We start from the raw sequence: 15,448 nt of genomic DNA, 5'->3' as shown, positions 1-15,448 counted from the left end.
TCTTCTGAATCCGTGTGTCATTCGTTCATTCGTTTTTCAATATAAAACCAAAAATAAGAAAACGAAAAAACAACTGTTTTCTGCATTGTTTATCTCCAAAATCAAAATGAAAAAACAGATAATGATTCGTTTTTTTTCAGTTTTCGATTTTGTGTTTAAATGAAGAATGGCAAAAAACCATAACAACCTTTTCCCGTTTACGTGACTTTTGCACTGCATACGGACTGAACCAGGACTGATCCAGGTCCGGGACCAGACTGGGACCAGACTGGGACCAGAGCGGGACCAGAGCGGACTCCGAGCTTTGACTCAGAGCCTCAGCTTCAAGCTCCGGCCCTGCTGTGGGCTCTGAGCCTCCGGTCTGGTCCCGGCCTGGTCTCGGTCTCAGTCCCGGTCTCAGTCTCGGTCTGGTCTCGGTCTCAGTACCACTCTGTTCCCGGTCTGGTCCCAGTCTGGTCCCGGTCTAGTCCCGGTCTAGTCCCGGTCTGGTCCCGGTCTGGTCTCAGTCTCGCTCTGGTCCCGGTCTGGTCTGGTCTCAGTCTCTGTCTCTGGTCCCCTGGTCCCGGTCTGTCTGGTCTCCAGTCTGTTCCCGGTCTGGTCCCAGTCTGGTCCCGGTCTAGTCCCGCTCTGGTCCCGGTCTGGTCTCGGTCTGGTCTCAGTCTCGCTCTGGTCCCGCTCTGGTTCCGGTCTGGTCCCGGACCTGGATCAGTCCTGGTTCAGTCCGTATGTGGTGTAAAAGTTCGGCGTCGCAGTCACGGAAGTCGTGTAAACGGGAAACGGTCGTTATCCGTTTTTTCCATTTTTCATTTAAACACAAAATCGAAAAATGAAAAAACGAATCATTATTTGTTTTTTTCATTTTGGTTTTGGAGATAAATAATGAAGAAAACATTTGGTTTTTCGTTTTCTTATTTTTGGTTTTATATTGAAAAAAGAATGAACGAATGACACACGGATTCTTCTGCAAACTGAATTTAACCAGGAGAGAAGTGGGAACAGTTATTATTTAAGCTTTGGGACGACTGTGGAGGCTGATAGTTCTGCTGCTCTGGCACTGGAGATTGGGTGGAGGTTGTAGCTGAGACAGTAAGTGCACGAATGCATTTGTTCACAATTAGAAAAAAGGTTTATTGCCATTTTCTTTGGTTTATCTGGGGTGGGGTCATGGGAGCAGCCGCTCACACTTCCCTCCTCACGTGCACTGACCGCACCACTGCAGGCACCACACCGATCCACCTGTCAATCTCACGCTCTGTTCTTCTCTCGCTCATGAAGAAGACCTTGAACTGATACTTGAACTCCCCCAGACTAAAGGCAGGAACTCTCCACACCCCTGGAGAAGCGCCATTGTCAATGAACAAAATTCACAACGAGGGACTTGCTTCAGTATTAGGCTACGTTCAGACTGCAGCCTGAAGTGACCCAAATCAGATTTTTTTGGCCCCTATGTGACCTGTATCTGATCTTTTAATGACAGTCTGAATAACATAGATCAGATTTTATAAAATGCTTGGGCTACGTTCAGACTGCAGGGCTTAATGCTCAATTTCGATTTTTTTGTGAAATCTGATGTTTTTGTGAGGTCGTTCACATTTCCAGTTAAATGTGACTTGTATGTGACTCCAGTGTGAACATTAAACGGCCTGAAAGTGTCCCACATGTGCACTGGAGACACGACGACGTCAACCGCAGCGAGCGTCTCTGTGTTTACAGAAGTTGTCCAAACATGGACGCAGCATCGAGCACCTGGAGATTTTAAAGTTCCTCTCGTACCGGAGCCAGAACATGAACAACTTACTTGTTTTAAGGAGGAGATTGAGAAGGAGAAGGACGAGGTTTTTGGTCGTGGTGTTTTGTGGGGCAGCGGCAGCGACGTTCGTTGAAAGGAACGTGTGGATGTGGAGACGGAGCCAAGAGTGGTGAGTGGTGATGTGCTTCACTTCAGTCACACGGAGTTTATTAACAATTTTCACCTACTTCAGCGCAGAATAGTGACGTTTGTGGCTTGTCGGATGAATGCGCTTTGACCGTTCAAACTGAAGTCACATGTCAAAAGATCAGATATGTATCGGTTTCAGGACCACATTTCAAAGTGGCCTGGGTCGCATTTGAAAAAATCTGTTCAGACTGTCATTAAAAGATCAGATACAGGTCACATAGGGGCCAAAAAATCTGATTTGGGTCACTTCAGGCTGCAGTCTGAATGTAGCCTTGGATATGTGCTCCTAAAACCGATACATATCTGATCTTTTGACATGCGACTTCAGTGTGAACGGCCAAAGCGCATTCATCCACCTACACGTTATCAACAAGCCACAAACGTCACTATTCTGTGCTGAAGTAGGTGAAAATTGTTAATAAACTCCATGTCACTGAAGTGAAGCACATCACCACTCACCACTCTTGGCTCCGTCTCCACATCCACACGTTCCTTTCAAAACACCACGACCAAAAACCTCGTCCTTCTCCTTCTCAATCTCCTCCTTAAAACAAGTAAGTTGTTCATGTTCTGGCTCCGGTACGAGAGGAACTTTAAAATCTCCAGGTGCTCAATGCTGCGTCCATGTTTGGACAACTTCCGTAAACACAGAGACGCTCGCTGTGGTTGACGTCGTCGTGTCTCCAGTGTCACATGCGGGACACTTTCGGGCCGTTTAATGTTCACACTGGAGTCACATACAAGACGCATTTAATTGGAAATGTGAACGACCTCGCAAAAACATCGGATTTCACAAAAAAATCGGAATTGAGCGTTAAGCCCTGCAGTCTGAACGTAGCCTAAGGGTGTAACATCAAACAGTTAATAACAGTAAAAATATAAACAGTGATTCAATCAAAATAAATCGACTGAATATAAAAACAAGATGTGTGGATCAAGAGTGTAAAATTATCAATGCAAGAAGATTGAGGGGTGACTGGTTGACAGAGGTGGGGAAAAAGAAGGAAATACAGTCTGTCTGCTTTAATTTAGGGTGAAATACACAATTTTTTCTCAGAATTGTAGGAAAATATGACATTTACATACACCCCCAGAACAGTTAATGTTTTCACCAGGGTTGTACCGTTCCAGCTTTTTCAGTTCTGATACCAAATCCTGTACTTTGGCTTTAAATATCTGCCAACGATACCCGATATCAGCCAATACCAGAGCAGGGACTAAAAATAGACTTTAACAAAATCTGTTGTGTTATTCATCTCTCAAGCAACTGCAGAACAACTTTGCGTTAACTTGCATTAACAATCTGGGCAGCCCTGATGAAGACTAAGTAGTCGAAACGCGTTGACGTGACTATTAATAAATTCACCGCAGCTCAGAGTGCCCCTGCCATCCTTTTTTCCACTTAACATTCTGAGATTTTTTGGACCAACTACAGTCTTATTACATCACTTCATTAACCCAACCAGGATATTGGCAGAATCCATATTTTGGAACTGAGATCTGATCCAGTTAATTTTCACGGATTGGCATTGATTTTCTAGTGCCTCCGCTCAATTTCATTTCTCTCCAGCGACTAATCAGGAAACAGAAAACACTAGACAGTTCGCAAAAAAAAAAAAAAAACCCTGGAAGTGTGAGTTCGGGCACCAGCCAATTAACGAACGTGTTTGCAACGATTCCCGAGATCGAGGATTTAAAGCGGGAATAAAGAGAATGTTTGGTGAATTTTATCAAGGGGAAAGACGTTATTGCTCTTCTTCCTATGGGATTTGGTGCATTACATATGTCACGACCAAATAACAGCGATTGGTCAAATTAAAAAAAGTACCCACCTACCGTCGAGCGAACGAATCCTAATGCTGCGAGGATGAATCAGGCTGCCGATATTCAATACCAGTATCTGTATCGGTGCATCCCAAGTTTTCACAAGTAAAGCAGTCAATTCATTTAACAAGAAGAATGTTCTTTAAAGAGTTCAGTATTCTTTTGTCTGACCATTTTGTTTACCTTTAATACACGCATCAAGAATCTCGGATTTCTGGTCATTGCGCAATGCATACTGGGAAGGATTTTCAAAAAAAGTGAGCATCAAACCTCCAATTGGGATGTGGCTATTGTCAAAGCCGATCTTTTCAAGTCTTTTGAACCATATCGCTTTTGCTTCTGGTTCTGATATTGTCATATTTTAGTTTTGCAATTCGGACATTGTTAATTGTTGTGGTTGTTGGATCCTAACAGCGGAAAACGGCTCGAGAAATTTGTTTGCGAACTCCATAAATGCAAAAGGGAATCAGATGTGTGTGACTGCAAACCACCGTTTAAACTGTTTCTCTTCCCAACAGAATTGAAAAATAGTGAAAGGTGAAGGCGATGGGCAGGATTGATCCACAGGAAGGACCAAAAAGGAAAACTTTGATTGCCTAAATCATCCCAAGTTTGCAGTGAACATTTTGTATCTGGAGCGACAACAAAGTGGGATCCTGTTTGTTAAGTGAGAGGTGCAGAAGACAAACAGACTGAGCTGCACTTTCTTGTTCTTGTGGTTTTACAGCAACATCACGTCTTGGTCTCTTTGCAGTGGAAGGTGTTTCTTGGTGAACAGCTGGTGCCTTTCGCTTTGGCGTTGACGTTTTAAATTTGTAACCGAGGTTGAGCGAGGGATTTTGTTTTGTCGTCGCTCCGCATACAAAATGTTCGCTGCAAATTCGGGATGATTTAGGCAGTCAAATGTTTCCTTTTTTGTTCTTCCTGTGGACCGATCCTGCCCATCGTTTTCACCTTTCACTATTTTTCAATTCTGTTGGGAAGAGTAAACAGTTTGAACAGAGGTTTGCAGTCACACACATCTGATTCCCTTTTGCATTTATGGAGTTCGCAAACAAATTTCTCGAGCCGTTTTCCGCTGTTAGGATCCAACAATCACACAGTTAACGATGTCCGAATCCCAAAACTAAAATATGACAATATCAGAATGAGAAACAAAAGAGATATCGTTCAAAAGACTTGAAAAGACCGGCTTTGTCAACATGCTTGTTTTATTTTGACATGTTTCGACTGTCTGTAGTCATCATCAGAAGAGTCACATGATGTTGCTGTGACATGTCCAGCCCGTTAGATTTAGAAAGTTTTGAACATTAAGTGTGGGAAAGGAAGTATGCCCCCCTCATCTCGGTTTATTCTGGATTTCTCTTGTCTTATCTCTCCGGCTGTGGTGTTTGTTGTCCTACTGTCTCAATGACTTTGGCTCCATCCCAATCCATAACTTGTACTGTTTTTTTTTATTTTTTTTTACTTCGCAGCCAAGCAGTAGCAGTCAAAACATTCCTAGAAACAAACTGGTCTGAGAGAAGTATTTAGAGTTAAAGAAGACCAGATGAATCTCTTTAGAATAGCCCAGTTTCAGATGACATCACTGCTTCCTATAAGCCAATAATGTTTAATACAGATGGGGGACAGCTAAGAGAATATTGTCAAAATGCAGATTTTTTTGGAGTACAGTGAGTTCCAGGCTCTAGTTACTAATATTCATGATCGGGTTTGACGTTTGTGAATTAACCTTTTGGATATTTCATTAGGAAGCACAGCGTAATCAGGGGTTTTCGGGCTCAGGAATGTGATGATGTTATACTCCCAGAACGGGGGCAAGACCCAATTTTGTCCTAATTATAACGTTCCCATGAAAGTATCCAAAAGGTTAATTCATAAATGTCAAACATGATCATGAATGTTAGTGAGTAGAGCCTAGAACTCACTGTATTTTACTAATATTAAACTTTTTAAATGCCCCATCTACTGCTTAACTTTTCCGTTAGGGGCCTGTCACATTTTTCTTTCTGTGGATATGTCATTTCTTAGTTTCGAATGTTCCACAGTGTGACATTAAACAGCTCTACTTCACATTTATTCAGTTGCAAGTGGCTTTATTGCTCAAAAAATACCTATAAAACTGATATTCTGACTGTGAGCGGGGTCGCCTCTCCACAGATCTGACCTGTTACTTGGCTTGATTTGGTCTCCGTGAAGATGGAAAGGTTTAAAGCGTGGCGTCAAAATAATATTAACTGTGAGCGAGCAAATGATCTGAAACATCTGTGACCACTGGGGGGCAGAGGCAGAAGTGGGACCAAGTTGTCTTTTTTTTTGCAAGCGTTAAGTAAGTCTCAAGTCTTTGACCTCAAGTCCGAGTCAAGTCCCAAGTCAAAAACAGGCAAGTCCAAGTCGAGTATCAAGTCACTGGCCCATAAGTCCAAGTCAAGTCCAAGTCGTCTGCTTTGAGCTTCAAGTCTTTAAACCAAAAAAGTACCAAATATAGCTTAGATTTTTGAAATTTATATGATTTTTAAGTTGGATTTTACTTAAAAGTCATAGTATATTTATATATGAGTATTTATATAAGTGCTGAAGAAATGGACATTTTTCGTTTTTTTAATGTATTGACAAGATCTTAGTGTGAATCATTACAGTCAGAACAGAAATAATTCAGATTTAAAAGTGCTTAATATCAGTTATTTTTTCTTGTAGTGAAATAGAAGGATCATGTTCTATGTAGTTCCCTCTGTTTTACTGTATTGTACTGTGTATTATTGTACTGTACTGTATATTACTGTAGTACATTTGAGGATACCACATCACAGTACTTCAGTTTCATCCAAAGTAACAAACAGAAGTGGGAGGGACATGTTCCAGTTTGTTCCTGTAAAATTAAGCACCACATTTATCAACTGTAAAGAGAAAAGTATTTTCTAAAAGCTTGTATTTTTTTAGGAGAAGCATCAAGTCTACTCAAGTCACAGGGCTCAAGTCCGAGTCAAGTCCCGAGTCACTGATCTTCAAGTCCAAGTGGAGTCCCAAGTCTTAGTCCATTTTACCAAGTCAAATCCTCAAGTCCTAAAAATAGTGACTCAAGTCTGACTCAAGTCCAAGTCATGACTTGCAAATCCCCACCTCTGGGCAGACGCACCCTCGAAAAGACAACAAGGTCTCTCAAAGTTGATTTCAGCTCAGGTGAACATGAGGGGGATTTAATTCATTTTTCAAAATAAAATCAAAAATAAAAACACAAAAAAAGAACAATTTTCTTCATTATTTGTCTCTAACACCAAAATGAAAAATAAAGATAATGATTAATTTTTTCAGTTTTTAATTTTGTGTTTAAATGAATAATGGAAAAAATGGATAACGGCCATTTCCCATTTCCGTAACTTAAACTGTGATACCGGACTGAACCAGGACTAAAATAGGTCTGGGACCAGACCGGAACCAGACCGGGACTGAGACTAGCAGTTAGGCCGGGACCAGACCGGGACCAGGACCAGGACCAGGACCAGGACCAGGACTGAGACCGGGACAGATGCCAGGACCAGAAAAGAACTGAGACAAGGACTGAGACTGGGACCAGACCAGAGGCCGGGACTGAGACCGTGACTTAGACTGGGACCAGACCGGGACTGAGACCCGGGGCTGAGACTGGGACCAGACCGGGACTGAGGCCGGGACTGAGACCGTGACTTAGACTGGGACCAGACCGGGACTGAGACCCGGGGCTGAGACTGGGACCAGACCGGGACTGAGGCCAGGACTGAGGCCCAGACTGAGGCCGGGACCAGACCGGGACTGAGACAGGGACCAAACCACGACTGAGACCATGACCAGACCAGAACCAGACTGGGACTGAGACTGGGATCAGACCAGGACTTTTTTTTTTTTTTTTTCCATTATTCATTTAAATATAAAATCAAAAACTGAAAAAACAAATCGGTATCTGTATTTTCATTTTGGTTTTGGAGACAAATAATGAAGAAAATAGTTGTTTTTTCATTTTCCTACTTTTGGTTTTATATTGAAAAACGGATGAACGAATGACACACGGATTGAGAAAAGCAAGTGGCCTTCCACCAGAAAAGTTACACAATTCAACCAAAAAATCCTGTTGTCCTTGGAGATCTGAACACAAAGAAAGTAGAAATGTCGTATGTTTTAAACTGTCCTGTGTAAAATGAACTGTACTTTAAAGTAATAACAGTAACTCAGGTGGGTCCTATAGTCTGAAACTCTTCCTGAAACCACTAAGTCCCTTCATGTTGTTTTACCAAATCTATACGACAGACGTTTACATGCTCCTTAAAATGATTTTCCACTCTGATTTCTGCGTGGCGTAACCCGACTGTCACCACTCCTCCGCCTCTTACCACATGAAAGCCTTTGCGATATCTGAATTTTGGCTTTGTCTCCACGGCAATCGCAGCCCAAAAATACCTCCGCTTCATTTAACAGATTGGATTTACTGCGCGTCTCGCTCTCCCATATGGTTTCGAGTGGGTACTTCCTCAAATATATGGCAGCGTTTTCCACGTTTGAAGAATCCTGGCACCAAACGTCTACTGTTTTTACATAGTTTAGGAGCGATTTCCTCGTTTTTTTTTATGTTGATACTGGAAGCTTTCTGAGCATTCCGCCAGTGTTTTTGTTTAACTTGAACTTTTCTTGTCTGCTAGCTCCATCTGGGCCGCCTGAAAACTTTGAGGTGAAGCCGCTGCGAGGGAAAGGAACGGCCGTCATCGCGACATGGGACCCTCCGGATGAACCCAACGGGAGGATACGAGGTTGTACCCGTTACACAAATCACAAATGGTCGTTTTTAATCTCTTATGAATACAGAAACACTTGACGAAAATGAGCCCCCGTTTTCAACTTGAGTCTGTGTCTGACCTCTTTGGAGCGGAGACAAATATCTGGACTTTCTGAGAAGCTGAGAGAGTTTTGGCGTCTGTCAGGTCTTCTTCATTATAAAAGGAACATCAGATTTCAAAAACTGCCTGGAAGTAAAAATAAGGATACATATGGAGGGATGATTTAGTAGATAGTAGATTAAACATTTGTTGGGTTTTGGCAATTCCTTAAAAATTTGATTAAGAGTGTGAGTTCTTGGGTTATGTTTGTATTTGTGGAGCACACGCTGGTCCTGATACTTCCCAGAATGGCTGATTTGAGTGAAAATAAGTGGGTTACAGCCCATGAGCTCACCTCCCTTTTATCTGATGGTGGACAAAAACAAACAAAAAGAAATTAAGACACATTCAGAATGACTGCCGCCCCTCGGTCTCTTGTAAGTAAGTGAGTAAGTAAGTCTTTATTACCTCCGCCAAAGAGGTTATGTTTTTGCCGGCGTTTGTCTGTTTGTTTGTTTGTTTGTTTGTCTGTTAGCAACATAACTCAAAAAGTTATGGACCGATTTTGATGAAATTTTCAGGATTTGTTGGAAATGTGAAAAGGAAGAACTGATTTCATTTTGGGGGTGATCCGGAAGAAATCCTGGATTCTGGATCACTTTGAAATTTTAGTTAACATTGTGGTAAATGGGGCCAAAAATTTTGTTTCTCAATATTAATTGTTAATTATTGACCAAACCCCATGAAATTTGACTCAGGGATGGACAATGGGATCCTCTTTCATATTCCAAAGGCTGATCCGGATCTGATCCAGAAGACTGAATTTATCCCAATTTATATAAAAAATGGGGGTAGTCTTTGGCGGAGGTCTGCGCTCTCTGACTGCTTTTCTAGTTTATATTGAACCTTTCACAGATTAAAAAAAAAATCACAAAGTGCTTTACAGTGCAAAGAACAAATATACAAAATATAAATATACAATATACAGAGGAAAGCAGTGTCTGATAATAATACATTGGACTTATATAGCGTTTTTTTGGACACTCAAAGACGCTTTACAAACACATTAAAAAGTGATACTGTAGAAAACGGGGGAATCACTGCAGTGAATCCAACTTCCTGATGGATTGTGGGAGTGAGTTTCAGAGGGAGGGTCCGGTGCTGTGTTGGCTGATCTGAGGCTGGTGAGTGGGACAGTTCTGACCGGAGGAAGTCAGTGAGACAGAGATGGACCAAGTTATGGAGGGACTTGTAGGTAATGAGGAGAACCTTGTATTGAAGTAGTATTGGACTAGAACAGGGGTGTCAAACTCATTTTGGTCCTGGGGCCGTATCCAACCCACTCTGATCCCAAAGGGGCCGGATCAGAAAACTTATGGCGTATATCCCCTAAAAATAGCAATAAGTTCAAATATTTGTGCAGAGAAACGCAAATCTATTACAGAGATCTTTTGTAATTGATGAACTCTTTCTTTTAGTTTTCTTTTAACTGTCCCAAGAGTTCAAATTAAAACCCACGGTGAGGCGTCTTTTAGCTTTTATGGCCCCGTCTGTGGAACAGTCGACCTGAGGATCTGAGGTCCACTGTGAGTGTTCAGATTTTTAAAAGTAAACTTAAAACATATCTTTTTAATTTAGCTTTTAACTGAAACTTTTACCTGTTTTAACTTAAATTATCATTATTATTGTTATTATTATAGTTGTTTTAAATTAAATTATCATTACTATTTTAATTAGTCTCCATCTGATTTTAGCTGTACATTTTCATTTTTACTATAACTTTTAAGAGCTTCATGTTTATTAGATTTTTAGTTTTTATGTTTCTGTTTAAATTGTTGTATATATGGGGGGGGTTAATTCATGTATTGAATTTTTTCTGTTGCATGTGAAGCACTTTGTGCTACATGTATGAAAAGTGCTATACAAATAAAGTTTGATTGATTGATTGATTTTACAAAATATTATGACCTGAAACCTTAAGAAAAATGCAATTTCAACACAATCTTTTAACATTAACTTGTGTTCAAATAGGACTAAATCAATTTTTCTTGAAAAATCCTGCACTCGGCTCTACTTTTCTCATTTTGGACATTTTTCTGATGAGGGTGTCACGGTCAACAGTCAAAACGATCGTCCTTTAAGAGCGTTTGGAAAGAGACAAGTCTTCATTTGTGCTGCTCTGGTGGGAGGGGCCACGTACAGAGACGCTGGAGACGCTGCTGTGATAAATTTTAATAGAAAATATAATTAAAATATTTTAGTAGAAAATCAGCCGAGGGCCAGATTAAAGGTGTTGGAGGGCCGGATTCAACCCCTGGGCCGTATGTTTGACACACCTGTACTAGAGTCTGCCTCACAGGGGCTAGGAGTAAGATATTCCATAATTTGGAGGCCACAGCTTGAAATCACACGTCCCCTTTAGTTTTAAATCAGGTCTTTAGGACCATCAAAAGGGTTTGACCTGAGGACCGGAGGGTGCAGCCTGAGGTGTAGGGGCGCAGTACGTCACTGATGTACTGGGGCGCCTGTCCATTTAAAGATTTTAAAATCAACACAGACCAGAAAGCCAGTGCACTGAAGATAACACTGGTGCAATACGTGTTCGCATGTTCACTCCTGCTAAAATCTTATCTATCGTAGCTTTTGCCCCACCCAGAATTGGCGAGCTGCTCTGTTGTATCTAGCGCCCCCTGGCTGCAGAATCTGGATTCTGCCTGTTTATATTTTGGGGTCGACTCCAGTTCCCTGTCCTCCCCGTTTTCTAGTCTTGTCGTTATGTCTGTACTGTGTTTTTTGTTGTATGTGCTGATTCTTTTTTTCTTTGTGTACTCGTTCCAGACAGTTAGTATAAGTTTCCAGATTCCAGATAGTTAGTAGTAAAAAAGATAATTGTTTTTAATCAATGTTAAGCGCTTTGTGTTGCATTTTTTTTTGTAGGAAAAGTGCTCTATAAATAAAATTTGATTGATTAATTGATTAAAAACCTTGCAGACGTTGTAGCCGCTTAAGTGTAGAAGTGTTACAACAAGTAAAAAGGGAATTACGAAAAACTAAACGACATTAAGTGAATTGTGAGGTTATAATATTACATTTTAATATACAGTACAACTTTGGAAGGCAGAGGCTCAGTGTTGTGGTTTTATCCAGTCGAAAACTTTCTGAACCGTGCAGTCACATTGAGATAAAATGTAAAATAAACCCCTATTTTAATGTCTTTAAATTGTCCCTGCAGAGTACACGCTGTCCTACGCTCCCGCCATGAAGCCGTTTGGGATGAAGAGCCTGACGTACTCGGGCAGCACCTCCTCGGCCACGGTGGACGGTCTGACCCCCGGAGACCGATACATCTTCAAGATCCGAGCAGCCAACCGCCGAGGCCTGGGCCCGCAGAGCAAAGCCTTCAGCGTGGCCATGCCGGGATGTGAGTGCGCGGGCTGGAACACACCCCGGGGAGGAGGGGGATTTTGGGATTTCAAGTCTATTTAATTGGGAAAATGTGTTTGGAAATAACAGCGAGATGCAACATTTTGAAAACTAAATACTATTAAAGCCGCAGTATGTAACTTTTTACAGAATAAGTTGAAATAAAACATTGTTACTGTGGGTCAGAGTCCGGCACGGGTTCATTTTTGGAGACTCGCACCCGCCCGGACCTGTTAACCTTACAGCCCATTAGTCCGAGAGCCCAATAGTCCAGGACTAAACCAGGACTAAACCAGGACTGGACCAGGACTGAACAAGGACTGAACCTACGCCGTGTCATTAATGGATTATAAATATGTACACGCCGCAACCGCAGAGCCGATCGCCAGGACTATATCAGGACTGGACCAGGACTACACTAGGACTGGACCAGGTGTAAACCAGAACTTAACCAGGTCTAAAGCAGGACTAAAACAGGACTGGACCAGGTCTAAACCAGGACTTAACCAGGTCTAACACAGGATTGTACCAGGACTTAGCCAGGTCTAAACCAGGACTAAACCAGGACTGAACCAGGACTTAACCAGGACTACACCACGACTGGACCAGGTCTAAACCAGGACTACACTAGGACTGGACGAGGTGTAAACCAGAACTTAACCAGGTCTAAAGCAGGACTAAAACAGGACTTAGCCAGGTCTAAACCAGGACTAAACCAGGACTGAACCAGGACTGAACCAAGAATAAACCAGGACTGAACCAGGTCTAAACCTGGACTAAGCCAAGACTGATACCAGTGCTAAACCAACACTAAACCAGATCAGGACTGAGACCAGGACTGAGGCCAGGACTGAGGCCGGGACCAGACCGGGACCAGACCGTGATTGAGACTGGGACTAAGACCGTGACCAGACCAGGACTGGACTTTTTTTTTTTTTTTTAGTTAGTTTGTTTTGTCATTTTGGATTTGGAGAGAAATAACTAAGAAAATAACTGTTTTTTTTGTTGTTTTTTTGTTTAGTTTTGTCTTATTTTTGGTTTTACTTTGAAAACGGAATGAACGAATGATACATGGTTTAATTTCCTTGTGGAGCAACAGTTTGTCTAAGTCTAAGTTTGTGTGTCAACTGTTGTAACCGACTGAAATCATTGTTTGGCGTTTCAAGGACTGGAAGATTTGTTGTAATCAAATCAAAATCACAGTTTGAATGGACGCAATTAGCAAATCACAAATCCTGCAATTTTCGAAGTACCATAATTTCCTGCACAATCAACAAACAATTCTGTATTTTTCTGCGGATAAACAGCAAATCCTGAAGTTTAGATCAGTAAAATCATGCGCCGAAATGTGATTCTTGTATTATTTTGTCCGCTCGTATTACAGTCCTTTTGTCAATTCTTTTGGAAGTGTTTTAAACATGAACTTTGAACAGAATCCTTTTATCGAATCATAATTCATAAATCTAATCTTTCAGCCCTACGGATTTCCATGGTCATATTTTTTGATTTTATTCAAAACATTTTATCTGAAATCTGTAACTGTTTAATGGTTTAACGAGAAACATGGACACACGGACGGATTTCTGTTCACTTTTGCCGAAATGACGTTTTGAATTGTTGCTGTTGGCTGAATGAGTTCAGGACTAAACCAGGACTAAACCAGGACTAAACCAGGACTAAACCAGGTTTAAACCAGGACTTAAACCAGGACTAAACCAAGTCTAAACCAGGTTTAAACCAGGACTAAACCAGACTAAACCAGACTAAACCAGGACTAAACCAGGACTAAACCAGGACTAAACCAGGACTAAACCAGGACAAACCAGTCTAAACCAGGTTTAAACCAGGACTAAACCAGGACTAAACCAAGACTAAACCAGGACTAAACCAGGACTTAAACCAGGACTAAACCAGGTTTAAAACCAGGTTTAAACCAGGACTAAACCAAGGACTAAACCAGGACTAAACCAGGACTAAGGACTAAACCAGGACTAAACCAAGACTAAACCAGGTTTAAACCAGGTTTAAACCAGGACTAAACCAAGACTAAACCAGGACTAAACCAGGACTAAACCAAGGACTAAACCAGGTTTAAACCAGGTTTAAACCAGGACTAAACCAAGACTAAACCAGGACTAAACCAGGACTAAACCAGACTAAACCAGGACTAAACCAGGACTAAACCAAGACTAAACCAGGTTTAAACCAGGTTTAAACCAGGACTAAACCAAGACTAAACCAGGACTAAACCAGGTTTAAACCAGGTTTAAACCAGGACTAAACCAGGACCGGACCAGGACTGAACCAGGTCTAAACCAGAACTACACCAGGACTGAACCGGCATTGAACCAGGACTAAACCCGGTCTAAATCAGGTCTAAACCAGGACTAAACTAGGATTACACCAGGACTGGACCAGGTCTAAACCAGGACTAAACCAGCACTGAGCCAGGACTGAACCAGGACTAAACCAAGACTAAACCAGGACTGGACCAGGACTACACCAGGACTGGACCAGGACTGAACCCAAACTAAACCAGGAGTAAACCAGGTTTAAACCAGGACTTAACCAGGACTGGGCCAGGTCAAAACCAGGACTGGGCCAGGTCTAAACCAGGACTACACCAGGACTACACCAGAACTGAACCAGCATTGAACCAGGACTAGACCAGGACTTAAGCAGGACTGGACCAGGTCTAAACCAGGTCTAAACCAGGACTAAACCATGACTGGACCAGGTCTAAATCAGGACTAAACCAGGTCTAAAGCAGGACTAAACCAGTGTCATTAGCATAAATATATACACACCGCAACCGCCGAGCCGATCGCCAGGACTACACCAGTACTGGACCAGGACTGGACCAGGACTGGACCAGGACTGAACCTACGCCCTGTCATTAACGTATTATAAATATATACACGCCACAAACCGCAGAGTCGCTCAAATATCTTCAAATATTTAAAAAAAAAAATCTTCCAATCCATTTACACAACTCATTTTGCTAGTTAACTTTTTTTTCTTTTTTTTTTTTTGGTGGACGTTCCTTTAGATGCTTTTCTTCGTGGAGACGTTATTGTTCTGTCTGGAATGTTCCACAGTACGGCATTAAACCTTTCTATCTTCATGGAGACCAAAACCAAGCTAAGTTACAGGTCAGATCCGTGGAGAGGCGACCCCGCTCACAGTCAGAATGTCTGTTTTTCTGGTATTTTTGAGCTGTAAAATCACCTGTAATTGGATAAATATAAGGTAGAGATGTTTAATGTCACACTGTGGAACATTCGAAGCAGAGCAGAGACAAACCCCAACCAAAAAGTTACACAACGCACACTGTTGGGCAAGTTACTTCAAAACTGTAATGTGTTATTCATGACTTGTTACTGTCATTTCAAAGTAATTTGTTACATTAAAATATTAC

General features: G+C 41.7%; 1 protein-coding gene across 1 annotated transcript in view; it reads left to right on the top strand.

The window, feature by feature from the left end:
* The window catches only part of fndc1 (fibronectin type III domain containing 1), a 181,549-nt gene that overhangs the window by 45,864 nt on the left and 120,237 nt on the right, over nt 1–15,448 (top strand). Inside the window, exons 8-9 of the mRNA XM_055149766.1 lie at nt 8,434–8,541; nt 11,840–12,028. Coding sequence (XP_055005741.1) covers nt 8,434–8,541; nt 11,840–12,028 — 297 coding nt within the window. The remainder of the gene's footprint in view (nt 1–8,433; nt 8,542–11,839; nt 12,029–15,448) is intronic.

The sequence above is a fragment of the Boleophthalmus pectinirostris genome, unplaced genomic scaffold, assembly GCF_026225935.1.
Source record: "Boleophthalmus pectinirostris isolate CB_2022bp ecotype Guang Dong unplaced genomic scaffold, ASM2622593v1 HiC_scaffold_13, whole genome shotgun sequence".
Lineage (NCBI taxonomy): Eukaryota > Metazoa > Chordata > Actinopteri > Gobiiformes > Gobiidae > Boleophthalmus > Boleophthalmus pectinirostris.
Note: the sequence above shows the minus strand (reverse complement) of the source record. Positions and strands in the feature narration are given on the sequence as shown.